Here is a 13,444-nt window from a genome sequence, read left to right as displayed (position 1 = left end):
CAGACATACAGGAAAGAGTCTCAGATATGAAAAACTGGACAGCACATGGTCCATACCTACTGGCTGAAGAAACTCACTGCACTCTACGAGCGCCTAGCAGCACAAATGAACCAGTTGCTAAGGGATGGGACTCACCCAGGATGGCAAACCAAAGGGTGAATGATCCTGATCATGAAGGATCCCTTAAAGGGTGCAGTCCCATCCAACTATCGGCCAATAACCTGTCTCTCCACAACATGGAAGCTCATGTCAGGCATCATTGCGGCTAACATAAGTGTACACATGGATCAATACATGAGCGAAGCACAGAAGGGCAATGGTAGAGATACCAGAGGAGCCAAACATCAGATGGTGACTAAGAGAGTCAATGTAGTCCACACTGAAGGGGTCTCACTCCCTGAAGGAACAATAGCAGACATTGAGGATAGCTACAAGTACCTCAGTATACTACAAGCCAATGGCAAGCTCGAACTGGCAACAAGGAAAGCGGCTCTGGCCAAATACCTCCAGTGGGTGAGGCAAGTCCTAAGAAGCCAGCTCAATGGCAAGAACAAGACCCAGGCAATAAACAGCTGGCCCTGCCAGTGATCAGATATCCTGCAGGAATAATAAGGTGGCCAAAGGAAGAGATTCAGACCACGGATGTTAAGACCTGAAAGCTCCTAACCATGCATGGAGGGTTCCCTCCCAAATCCAGCACAATGGGACTGTACGCAAGCCATAAAGTAGGAGGCCGGGGACTAGTGAGTGTGAGAGCCACTGTCCAGGATGAAACATCCAAGCTCCATGAATACATGAAAGAGAAGGCTCCAACGGATGACGTACTCAGAGAATGGGGAACAGAGGATGAGGTGCTGGTAGAACAGACATGTCCAGCTCCGGGCCTAGAGGGCCACTGTCCTACCTGTTTTCCAGCTCTCCCGCCTGCAACACACCTGATTCAGATGATTAGCTCATCAGCCAGCTCTGAAGCAGCATTAGAACGATTCTGATGATTTGAATCAGGTATGTTGCTCCTGGGAGAGCTGGAAAACAGGCAGGACAGCGGCCCTTGAGGACCGACTTTGGACACCCCTGTGGTAGAGGGACCATCATGGCAGGACAAGCCCGTACACGGGATGTACCACCGGACCATAACTGGAGTGGCTGATCTCAGAAAGTCCTATCAGTGGTTAGAGAGGGCTGGCCTGAAGGACAGCACAGAAGCACTCATCCTGGCTGCTGAGGAGCAGGCCCTGAGCACCAGAGCCATTGAGGCCCAGATATACCACACCAGTCAAGACCCAAGGTGTAGGTTGTGCAAAGAGGCACCTGAGACGATCCAACACATAACTGCAGGGTGTAAGATGCTGGCAGGGAAAACCTACACGGAACGCCATACCAGGTGGCTGGCATAGTCTACCAAAACATCTGTGCGGAGTATGGACTGGAAACCCCAAGGATAAAATGGGAAACACCTCCAAAGGTGGTGGAGAATGACCGAGCGAAGATCTTCCAGATACAGACTGGCAAGATGGTAATGGCGAACCAACCAGATATCATGATCATAGATGAAGGGCAGAGGAATGCCGTTGTAGTGGATGTAGCGATCACAAGTGATGGGAACATCAGAAAGAAGGAACAGGAGAAAGTGGGAAAAAACCAAAGGCTCAGAGAGGAGCTGGAGAGAGCCTGGAAGGTAAAGGTGACAGTAGTGCCTGTGGTGGTCAGAGCACTCGGGGCAGTGACCCCCAAACTGGATGAGTGGTTGCAACAGATCCCAGGAACAACATCGGACATCTCAGCCCAGAAAAGCGCAGTGTTAGGAACATCAAGGATACTGCGCAGAACCCTCAAGCTTCCTGGCCCCTGGTAGAGGACCCGAGCTGAATGTGGGACTGACACCACCCGAGGGGTGAGATGAGCAAAATTATATATTCACCCATTTTTAATATGCTTGTATTTATATTTTCTATTTATATTTCTATTTATATACTTTTTGTCTTCTACTTTCTCCCTTTCATAATTTTGCTGCTGTAAATTGGGAATTTCTCCATTGTGAGACAAATAAAGGGTTTCTTATCTTATCTGAATATATACAGTATGTGTGTGTGAAGTGCATGAACAAACTGTCCAATTACATGAAGAAACTGAAAAACTGTCATTAAATGTCGATGTGCACCCTTTCATAAAGTAAGAAAGTGATTATGCCAAATAAATACAATCTACCGCTACCCCTGCACTGCTTTAATATGATTAAAAACTTTCCACCCCCCCCCCCCCTCGCCCACCCTCCAAAAAAAAAGGTTGCCGAGTACGCTCAATAGAAAAATTTAAATTGGAAAAAAAAACACAAAAAATAAAACCAAGAGCATAATGTGAAAAACAAATGAGATATTTGGATTCTACGTCTCAAACTGGTCTTGTTTGTTTTTGCATTTTTAAAAAATGCAAACAAGTGCAATTTTTTTTCATTCTGACTTCTGTTGGAGCTAGATATGCAGACTACACATAAGGCCTTGCTAATATCTCTCAGTATGGAGAAATCGGATGAAATAAATTGGCATAAGTATTCACCAGAAATCTATTTTTACAACTTTTCTCATTCTCATTGCTGTAGTGGGTGGCAGTGGTAGCTCATGAATTCCTAGCGGTCAAAGTATTATCATATCTGTCATTTTGGAGAAGTAAGAGACATTTAAGTCAGAAAAGTTCTCATAACTTGACAAAAATAATCAGTTCAAACACTTTTCATATTCTGATTGCTGTAATACCATAGTTGGCAACGGCAGGCCACTACTCAGTACAGCTCTAGGTGCCACATCATATCTGTCATTTTCAAGAAGTAAGAGACATTTAAATCATAAAAATATTCATAAATAGACACAAATATTTATCAAAAATCTATTAAAACAACCCTTTTCATTCTTAATGTTGTAGTTAGTAGTCCACTAATTAGTACAGGTCCAAGTGTCATCATATCTGTCATTTTGGAGAAGTAGGAGACATTTAAAGGGCAGAAATATTTCTCCCAAAAATCAATGAAAATAACTTGTCACATTGTATTCTGTATTTATTTACAGTTTATAGAATGTTCCAAGTGCATTGGAATTGGGGTTTGTCTATATATTTACAAGCTGAGAGGAATAAGTTCAAGACCAGAAGGCCCCACCCCAAAAAGATCATCATCGCACTTTTGTTTATCCCTACTTGTTTCAATTCCAAACATGCGGCAACAGGAAATGACTCTGATTGACAGCGGACCAAGATTCATTGATGCCTACAAAGAGGATTATTCGATTGTTTTAAGACCATATAACGTCATTTTCTCGATTTGTTTCAAAGTAAATACATTAAATATGTTTGAAGATAAGTGCTGAAAAAATGTGCAAAGAAAGAACAATTTTGGGTTCCAACAATGGTTCATTCTCTGACCACTTCTATTTAATATCTACATGCTCAGATTGTGGAGCATCACTACATCTTTTTTCATATTTACGCAGATGACATGCAAGTTTTCAATTCAACGTCATCACATGACTACAGTCCCATTAACTGTATTCATCAATCAATGAGTGGATGGACCAGACTTTTCTACAAAAAGACAGAAGTGATAGTTTTTAGCTGTAAAAATAAAATATCCAAGATGTGCGCTTAACTTTGCGTCATTGAAAAATACCAATCCAGCCATAAATCTTGGTGCAATTACTGACTCAGATCATTTAATGGTAAGGTGTGAAGTAAACCTGGTCAACCATCTCTGGAGTACACTTAAAACTATTTGAAACATACTTTTGTTATTTTTTTTTTTTAATGCAACCCACATAGGGTATTAGTTAGATCCATAGCAACGTGCTTAACAAGGGAAATGCTTTTTTGTTCAGCCATCTCCGGTGAGTGACATCATCTACAGAATGCCACGTCGCCAGTCAGCCATTGTGATGCATTGTTGATTGTCCTGTTAACTGGTCTTTGCCACTGTTATGGAGTTATTCGGCGAAATGCCTCTTTGCTGTGTGACGATGCACTGTTCACATTCAGCCAAACAGTTATTTGAGGGGCCAAAAGAAAAGAATAGGGCATGCAAATGGCCCAGAAAATTGGAATGATACAATTTTGTCCTCGCAAAGCCAATGAATTTCACGCTCGATGAGCATTCTTTTTTACAAGCACTTAGACGACCTCTGTTTTCTCAAATGGATTTGCAGAAAAGGTAGGTGTGTTAATCAGTAGTGATGGGATGAGTGACACCGGTGCATCAGCACTGTGCCGAGAGCTCAAGAGTGAAACCCCGTATCGGTGCGTGTATTGCTTTCAGAAAGAATCACGTGACCGATACAGGAACTGCACCGTTTGGATGTGCCGCGTCAAAGTGTGTTTATAAGGAAACAAACTGTATCAACATGTCATGGGTTTGTTGGATGGAGTTTTTCGTAATTATGGATCGTTCTTAGAAGTTTTCCCCAGTGTGGAATAATTTTGATCTTGTGGCGACAAACAAGGTACATCTTTTTCTCCTTTGAGCATTGTTTATGTTATATACTTTAATGCCCTTCAATGTGATCAAGCATGCGCTCAGTCGCTGATGCAATATGGTTGCTTTTTAATAAACAAAAAAAGGCAGCAATTAATACACACTCACAGGAGCTGCTATTGGCCACAACTCACGCCCATGCACTCCAGACTAACTGCCGGAGCCGATATTTTCCCAACCTTGCTCCTCCCCTCCCTATGACGTCACCCGTGACTCAACTTACCCAGCCCTCGAACACACAAATAAGAACGACAGATTTTACAATACTATTTTTTATGGTGGCACATTGCACTCACTTTATCAGTTTATCAAGTGAACCTGTGATACATATAATCGCCAGAGAAAGAACCTTGCAGTTGCTTTATTCATTTTATCTCGTAATTACGAGATCCTGATCTCGAAATCATGAGAGGGTGTCTGTTTTCTTAACAAGTGAATGCAATGCTCCACCTTAGTTTTTGCTCTGTTCTGGGAAGAGGTTTTAATTGTTTTCAGAATAATTAACTTTTTATGTTAATGTAAGTGAAGTGTTGGCTCTGCTCCACAGAGCTATCTTACATAAATTAGAGCAATTCATCAATGCTGAGGCATTATAGAGCTCGGCATGGCAATGAAGAATTGGCAGATACTTATGAGAGTACCCCAGGTATGTTGAAATTCTCTCGAAAAATTGTGCTTAAAAAAAAATAAATAAACATTCATGCAAACAGACAGGCCCGAGGCCTGGTATCGAACCTTCAGCCCTCTTGCTGTGAGACGACAGTGCTAACCACCTTCCACCGTGTCGTCTAATGTCTGCTTGATATGTATTTTATGTACTTGTAAAAATTACAGTCCTTTTGTGAAGCTTTTGACAAGATATTTCCTGTTGGCTTGCAGTTCCTAACAAGCAAGCAGTGGATGAGGCAGTGGTCAACATGACCAGTTCAGGTATGAAAACACATTTCTTTGTGTTTATTTGTATATTTCTGTGGCACTGTGTCATGTGATATTAAACTAATGGTTAACTATTTTTTAGGGCACAATCTCTGGATAACACTTGCTATGGAAGTTGCAGAGACCCAGAAGACCTCGAATGCAACAGCTGACTCCATAATTGAAGTCCAACGCTACCTGGCAGAAGCAAACACACACAGCAACCAAGACCCTTTACTATTATATTGGAAATGAAACCAGAAAACATATCCACATTTGCATCAACTTGCACTTAAAACTCTCTGCTCACCATTGTCATCTGTACCATGTGAAAGGGCATTTTCTAAGTCTGGGGAGCTGGTGTCTAAGAGGAAAAATCGCCTTGGAGCAGAGACACTCCAAAAGCTTTTGTTCCTCAATAAAAATGTATAAACTAATCACTTTTTGCCTTTTATTTCATGATTTAACAGTGAATATAACTTTTCTACATGAGTTAAAATTTGTAACTATGGATTGTAACTCAAAGTTGCTAGACAGTATTTTACATAACAACTCAGTTTAGCATTTATACAAGGAAGGAATTTCTTTACCTGTAATGATTTTATAACTACTGCAGGGGTCATTATTGGGTGACCAACACAGTATCAATACAGTGCCGACACAGTTTGTGTAGTATGTCAATACACTCCTTGAGGTATCATCGTCCCATCACGACAAATCAAGGAATAACAGGCTGTTGTAAACATTCACTTCAAAGTATTACATGTGTACATGGATGTAATCCTGTACGCAAACATTCAAACAAGTGCACAGATAGAATCAATCCTCTGTCATGGTTGCAACTAATAATGCTGCCAATAACATGTGGGATGTGGCCTACAACGCAACAGATCTACCTTAGCAGTGACAATGTAAGACACCAACCCACTGTGATGTCTTCTCTCACAGCTTGCGGGAATACATGGACCAAGTCGGTAAACCCATACCTGTCAACTCATATGGTTTAGCCATAGTTCATACGGATTTTGTGGTGAATCTTACGTATATGGCCGTATCGCACAAATCATACGGATTCTGAAAATTTCCGTCCGCCCCCCCCAACAGGTAGTTCCGTTTGCTTTTGCCCAGAATGGTGATAGTCTACTCGAATGCTTTCATTTCGAAAGTAAATATGAATGGATGCTGTAACTTCGAGCCGATGGGTCAGCATTTGGAGCTGGTGAAAAAAGTAACGCAGGAATACAACTCTGAACACAGTAATGCCACTAAGTAGAATGATGATTAGACATTAACCAGACATTGTATTATGGAGATCTACAATAAATATCATTGAAAATTTCGTGGGTTTTTTTCTGCCGTTATTTTGACATATAAAATGCTTTGGTATGTTATAAGGATTTTTTGCTCTTTATAAGGATTTTTTTGGTAGTTTATACAGGTTGCCGCTCCGAAAAGTTGACAGGTATGTAAACCCATCGTGCGCAACTTATAGCACGGTACAGCATCGATTTGCAAACAATAACGCTCGGCTATAACTGCATAGCTGAATAACTGCAGCCCATATAGTTTACAGTTCTTCCAATCCCAATGGGTCTCGCCTCCACTCCCTGTCCAGCGATTCGGGCACATTTTCCGCATTCTGAGCATCCGCCTCGTACATGTCTGGTCCTCTATCTCCAACTTCTCAAACACCTGCATCCCCTCAGATATGTTTGAAACGTCGCTTTATGAATCAATGTATGACTGACTTTGTACACTTTCCATAATGGTCCCTGCTATTGTTGTCTTTAAGTGACGTCACACTTCCGGGTTTGATGCTCATCAGGATCTCATTTTGGGTAAGCGATTACTTTGTCAAATTTACGAAATAGAAATTGTTTTTTCATGCTTTATTTAGTGTATTTTGTTGAATTAACTTATTTGTGACATAAAAATATTTAAAGTGGGATTTTCCTAAAAGTACTTAACAGTTGATCTTTAAAAACCATTACTAAATCTGCCTATTACCACCTGAAAAACATAGATTGAATTCAGGACTTTCTGTCTCAACCAGACACATAAAAACTTGTTCATGCTTTTATTTTCAGAAGGCTACATTACATAATGGTGTCTTGATTTAAAAAAAAACAAACATACAAATTAATCAGGCAGCTGCAGCTAATCCAAAATTCTGCTGCCAGAGTCCTTAGAACCCCCTGGATATTGAACCACACCAAGTCAAATAATAGATTTTTAACATCTTGCTGTTGGTCTATGAATCTCTCAATGGTCTTGGACCAAAATACAAAGCATCCAGACCCCTCAGGTCATCTGGGACAGGTCTATTGCGTGGTCCCAGAACCAGAACCAAACAAAGTGAAGCAGCATTTAGTTACTATGTTCCTCCCCTGTGGAACAAACTCCCCAAATACCTGAGGTCTGCTCAAGCTGTCAGTTCACCTAAATCTGGGTTGAAAACATTGTTTACTGCAGCATTCTCATTAATCTATCTTTATTATCGTTTTAATTCCCATTTGTATGCTGTCTTTTAATTTATCTAGACTTATGCTTTCTTTTAATTTTTTAACTAATTACATTTTTTTTATTATGATCCCTTTGCAATGTTTCAATAATTGTGTTTATCTTTCTGAAATGCTTTAAATATTTTACGTGAAATACTTTGATTTGTCTTGTACGTGAAATGTGCCATACAAATAAACTTGCCTTGCCTTGTCCTGATTTGTTGAGTTTGAAGGCTCTATTTTCATAGATAGGCGCACGTGCAGTCGGCCGGGGCAAGTCAAGTTTTGGGAAGTTTGGCAGACCGTGCAATGCCTCGCTGGGCATTCCGGTAGACGGAGAGCATTTTCTATTACACGCCCCTGACGTGCCTGGCAATTTGGTGACGGAAGGTGGACTAGAACTCACAGAGACGCATGGTCGGGGATGGATAGCGTTTTCCAAGTTCCCATTTTACATTGGCCAATTTAATATCATCCGCACAAGGAGACTTTATTGCAGTTCTTCATAAACGCACTTTGCGTGCACCGATCTCCTGCATGGACTCCAATTAGCGAATCTGTAATGCCTGCCACCATGTGGAACGCGCGCCTCATCTGTGCTGAATTTAAAGGGAATAACAGGAGCCGTTTTGGCCGGTAATCAACTTGGGCATGTTCACTCCCACAATGATGCAAACACCCATTCCTAACTGCGCCCATTTATGAAAAATACCAAAAGAAAGAAACCCCATTGAGGCATATAGCTAGAAAGCACTTTGAGTGAGACTTGTGCTGGCCACAAAAATAAGGCCAACAGCTTTTAACTCTTTCACAACTTCTCAGTTGTCGGGATTTTCAGGGTTTAGCTAAAATGCGGTCCCTGGCATGAGTTGCCCCTCCCCTCACTGCATATGTATTGTGAGGGCTTTCATTCCATCAGTAGCTATCTGCTGCAATTACAAGTTACTTGGTCGTACTAACCTGGCTAATTTCAAGCACTACAGTGTTAACCATAAATCTGTTTCACCACCCTGAAAAATGCTTCTTCCACGAAATATTACATGCTTTGTGTTATTTGGGCTGCAGTGTTTCTGGTGGTCGACTGCTGAGAAGGGCTGCCTCAAAGTGCAAAGGTCTGGGGTTCGATTACAGCCGTGGCCTTCCTGTGTGGAGTTTGCATGTTCTTCCCGTGCATGCGTGGGTTTTCTATGGGTCCTCTAGTTTCCTCCCACATTCCAAACCTATGCTAGTAGGTTAACTGATCATTCTCAATTGTCCTTAGGTGTGATTTTGAGTGTGAATGGTTGTTTGTCTATGTGTGCCCTGCGATTGGCTGGCAATCTGTTCAGGGTGTAGCCCGCCAACTGCCCAAAGAGAGCTGGGATAGGCTTCAGCGTGCCCGCGACTCAGATAATGGAAGGATGGATGAATGTCCAAGTTGGCCACCACGTGCTGCAGCTGTGGAGAGTTATTCTTGAACACTGATATTCTTTTTGTCATGTACAAAATGACCTGATAAATATCATGTGAAAGTCAAGCCTGGTGCTTTTTCATTCGGCTGCAGCCACAATTTTGCATTGTATCTTTGCACACATTCAAACCTTGAATATTCATTTTACCTTATTTTGTTTGTTTTTTTATTTTCACAAGTTCTGGGACTTACTGTGCTAACCTGGTATCTCAGGTCTTGTATTATGTACCATATCATGTGTAATTGTTTGTTCAAATGACAATAAATATTCCTTCAACCCTTGAAAACTCAACTTTGAATATAACTTGAAAGGACAACCAGAAAATGAATTAGTAACAATGTAAAATAAAAATATGTTAAAAGGACAAATAAATGAATGAAATAATAAGAAATAAAAAACACCGCATATTCCTGATGTGCACGCCTTGGCATGTTTAAGGCACTGTAGTACTGTGCAATATGTAGAGTACACACTTACTAAAGGGCTGCCACAAACAATTATTTTACTATTTGACTAATCACCGCAGTAGGCGCGGTAAATCTGATCAAATATAAATCGTAGCAGCAAGCAGCTGCTTTTGTAATAACCACCATTAGCTTAGAGCTTGCATTATACTGTATATATATATATATACAGTAAATATATTTAGTTAAGATGAGAGTACATTCAACTTTTCTTGTACGTGGCAGCTTGTACCAGCATTCCTGAGATGTTTATAAATGATGATGCAACTCAAACTTCAGGTGAAACTGTAGCCTTATTATTTTTTATTGTTTGCTGTAAATGTTTAAGCCATTTTAAAATTGAACTAAAAACTATGCACTGATACAATGAAACTATCTATAAATTCAAAAATACTTAACATTTCGCTCCTTTTGGGCACCGTGCCTTTTTTTTTTTAATGTAGAAGGCAGTGGAATCAGTGAAAATAAATACTGTAAATAAACGATGATGACTGCGACATGTCATCATAATACGCTCAAAATACCTGCCTCCGATAGGAAAACGTGTTGTGTGTTTACTGTTTATAAAAGCAAATTACAAACAACCATCTTTTCTGACTAACCGTAAGGACGAGCAATCAGTGCATCAAACCATTTTCCTTCGATATCATCAAATATCGAAGGTGTCCCGACGTCATTGACCAATCACTCACTTTACTTTTGACCTCCACCACGCTGTCCGTGGCTTTGAACGACGTCTGCTGTTGGTGTCGTGACATTCTTCCCTCGGGTTGGATGATCAACTGCGGCACTGCGGCTAAAATCACTCAGCAATGTGAATGTTGTTTTCCTTGTCCGCTCCGGTTAAAGCAATTCCAACATCGAACAGGCGTGGGAGACCACTGGCCAAATTCACTTAGCATACCACACGCCTTTTGGCTTTTCGACGTATATTGTGTCAGAAGGTGATGAGCGAAGATCCATTGGCTTCGAGACAGGTGGAATCTTCTGAATTTTCGTGTACGTGATGCGAGGCGAGCCGAGTCACCGATGTGGATCCACCTCCAATCAGAGAAGGGTGCCGACGGAGGGCGGGGCATGATGGAAAACGTTCAAAACAATGCCATGCCAACCCTGCTATTCGGAGAATTGCCTTCAACACCATAATACACCTGTGCACGCGTGCGCGTGCGTGTGCGTGTCGTGGGGTAGATATTTAAGAGGGAGTGTTGTTTTAAATATGTAATAAAAATAAAAATAAAAATACATAAATCAACAGTCACCGACATTCTTAGGACACAATTACATCTATTTTAACTGTGTGAAGTAATTTCACATTCCTCAGGTGTCTCATGTACAGTATTTGTGCTATGTTAGCTATTTTCCCAACACCCCCCTCAGCGCCATGTTTCTGTGTCAAGGTGTGACAGGGGCTGTGTTGAAGAACAGGTTCTTTTACTCTGCTTGGGTGTCTAAATTTACATGGTATGTTTGTCAGGGTTAAAGGTGAGGGGAGGAAAAAGTGTTTGTGAGATATCATTATGATCCCCTGCATCAAGGTTCAATTTTTTTGAACAAAATTCCAAGTTGATCTAAGTTTGCCTTAAGGAGTCACATGCTTTGACACAAGTTCCAAGCACTGACCATAGACGTGATGCTGGAGTCAGGACCCAATTTAAGCTACAGTATCCAGCCACATAAAAAAAATCCTCCCTGTGGTTTCTTATTGGCACTGACTGGCCAATATGAATAAAATGAACACCCACTGTTAAGATGGAAACAATTGCAATTATACCTAAAGCAATCATGCGTGGACCTGTCTATTTATAAATAACTGCATTAGTTTTGTTTGCCATTGTGTGTGGCAGGATTATCGGTTGCGCCAGACAGAGGCCTCACATCATGTTACAGCACACTGAGTTTTGAAAAAAGTATAGTTATCCGAAGTGTCTCAGTAAAACAGTCTGAGTTATAGTCGACTCCACTTTCTCGCTTCAACTGAATAAGAGTTCAAATGCAAATGTGTTTTGTTGTTGTTGTTGTTTTTCTTTGTAAACAGAGCTAATTGAATATTTCTTTTATATTTGTTTCCAGGTCAAAGCTTGTAATTTCTATTTTGTCTGTCATCAGTCATATGTCTTAAACATGAACACCCAAGGTCATCCCTGTTTGATTCCCCCTGGGATTCCCCCTGGGATCACCCCCAAGACTATCCCACTGTGGTCAGAGTATAAGGGCTAACATCCAGGCAAAGATGTGATGTCCCAAAAAGGGAGTCCACTGCTAAAATTAGGGAGCACCAAAATCTCTGGGAATCCCAGTGTTGATCACACAGTCAACTCGTGTGCGGTGACTTTTATATAATATATACTGTATATATAATAGTTAAACTATTTTTCGGTACCGTGAAAATGACGCCACGGACACTACACGCTACCGGTAACGATTGTTACCGTGAAATCCTCAGGCTTGCCATAGTTTTTTTTGTTTGTTTGTTTGTTTTGACTGAGAAATTTCCCTGCGTCCCAAAAACGCACATTATTTGGAACTGTGCGTCCCGTGGGAAAATTATGCGTCAAGGACGCGGGACGCAGAGGTAACGAGATGGCTGATCTCTAAACATTCTCTGAGTACTACTATTATTACCACTACCACGAATACTACATTAATTAATTTAATACCTTCAACTTCACAATAATAATAAATAATTAAATCAACCATGATTTTAAACTATGTATTATCCAGGGGCGGTTCTGGATCAATTTCACTGAGGGGGCCGGGCTGGGGGTTTTGATGGGGGGGCACATTCAACCCAGGGCTAAAAAGACAGATTCGAAATCTTATTTGACTTTTTATTTCTTCAGACTTTGAAATTGTAGTCATAACATTACAGTGATGAGAAAAAAACAGTGTTAGCAGGGCTAAAATGTCTGCAAGCGTAACAATACGCCGTGTCCATCTGTTGAGAATATTCAAGCCAGGGGATGATATGGTACCAGCCTGCCGGGGACAAAAATTGCAAATACACTGAAGCTAGATGTTTTACATGCATATAATTATCCAAATTTTAAAAGGCAATGTCTTATATATTGATCCTGTTAAATAAAAATTAAAATAAAACGGGAGACTAAAAAAGTTACACACACGCACACACAAACACGCGCGCACACAAACACACACACAAACGCGCACACACACGCACACACAAACGCACACAAACACGCGCGCACACACACACGCACACACACGCGCGCACACACACACACACACACACACACGCGCACACACACACGAAAATAGCACTCGTGTCGTGGTAATTTCCTTCTCTGCGGACTGCTTCTCATTTTACCGCTCAAGTGGCGCAGCGCACTAAAGGGTCCGACTAGAATGTTAAATCACGCACTTTGGTTCCACCTTTCGCGTCGGCGACTCGGCACGACTGCGTAATCTGCGCTCGGAGGGGGGGCCACAGGGGGGGCCAGAATCGGTGCTACAGGGGCACTGGCCCCCGTTGGCCCCCCCCAGAACCGCCACTGGTATTATCAATATTCATTATTCCAAACATGAGAAAGCATTCAGCAAACATAACTGGAATCGAGCAAAAGGACTCCAAATCCCAAC

The 13,444-nt window shown here is 41.3% G+C and overlaps 1 protein-coding gene across 2 annotated transcripts in view; it reads right to left on the bottom strand.

Moving 5' to 3' along the window:
* pard6a (par-6 family cell polarity regulator alpha) overlaps positions 1-10,873 on the bottom strand; it is a 31,066-nt gene extending 20,193 nt beyond the window's left edge. The window contains exon 1 of one of the 2 annotated variants that reach the window (XM_086108206.1): positions 10,537-10,873. In XM_086108206.1, coding sequence (XP_085964332.1) covers positions 10,537-10,602 — 66 coding nt within the window. In that variant the 5' untranslated portion in view covers positions 10,603-10,873. The remainder of the gene's footprint in view (positions 1-10,536) is intronic. The other variant, XM_086108207.1, reaches the window with a different exon arrangement.
* Positions 10,874-13,444: the final 2,571 nt, after the last annotated feature.

This window comes from Hippocampus guttulatus, chromosome 4 (genome assembly GCF_054856545.1).
Source record: "Hippocampus guttulatus isolate MCC_2025c chromosome 4, RoL_Hgut_1.0, whole genome shotgun sequence".
Lineage (NCBI taxonomy): Eukaryota > Metazoa > Chordata > Actinopteri > Syngnathiformes > Syngnathidae > Hippocampus > Hippocampus guttulatus.
This window is presented reverse-complemented; position numbering and strand designations above follow the sequence as displayed.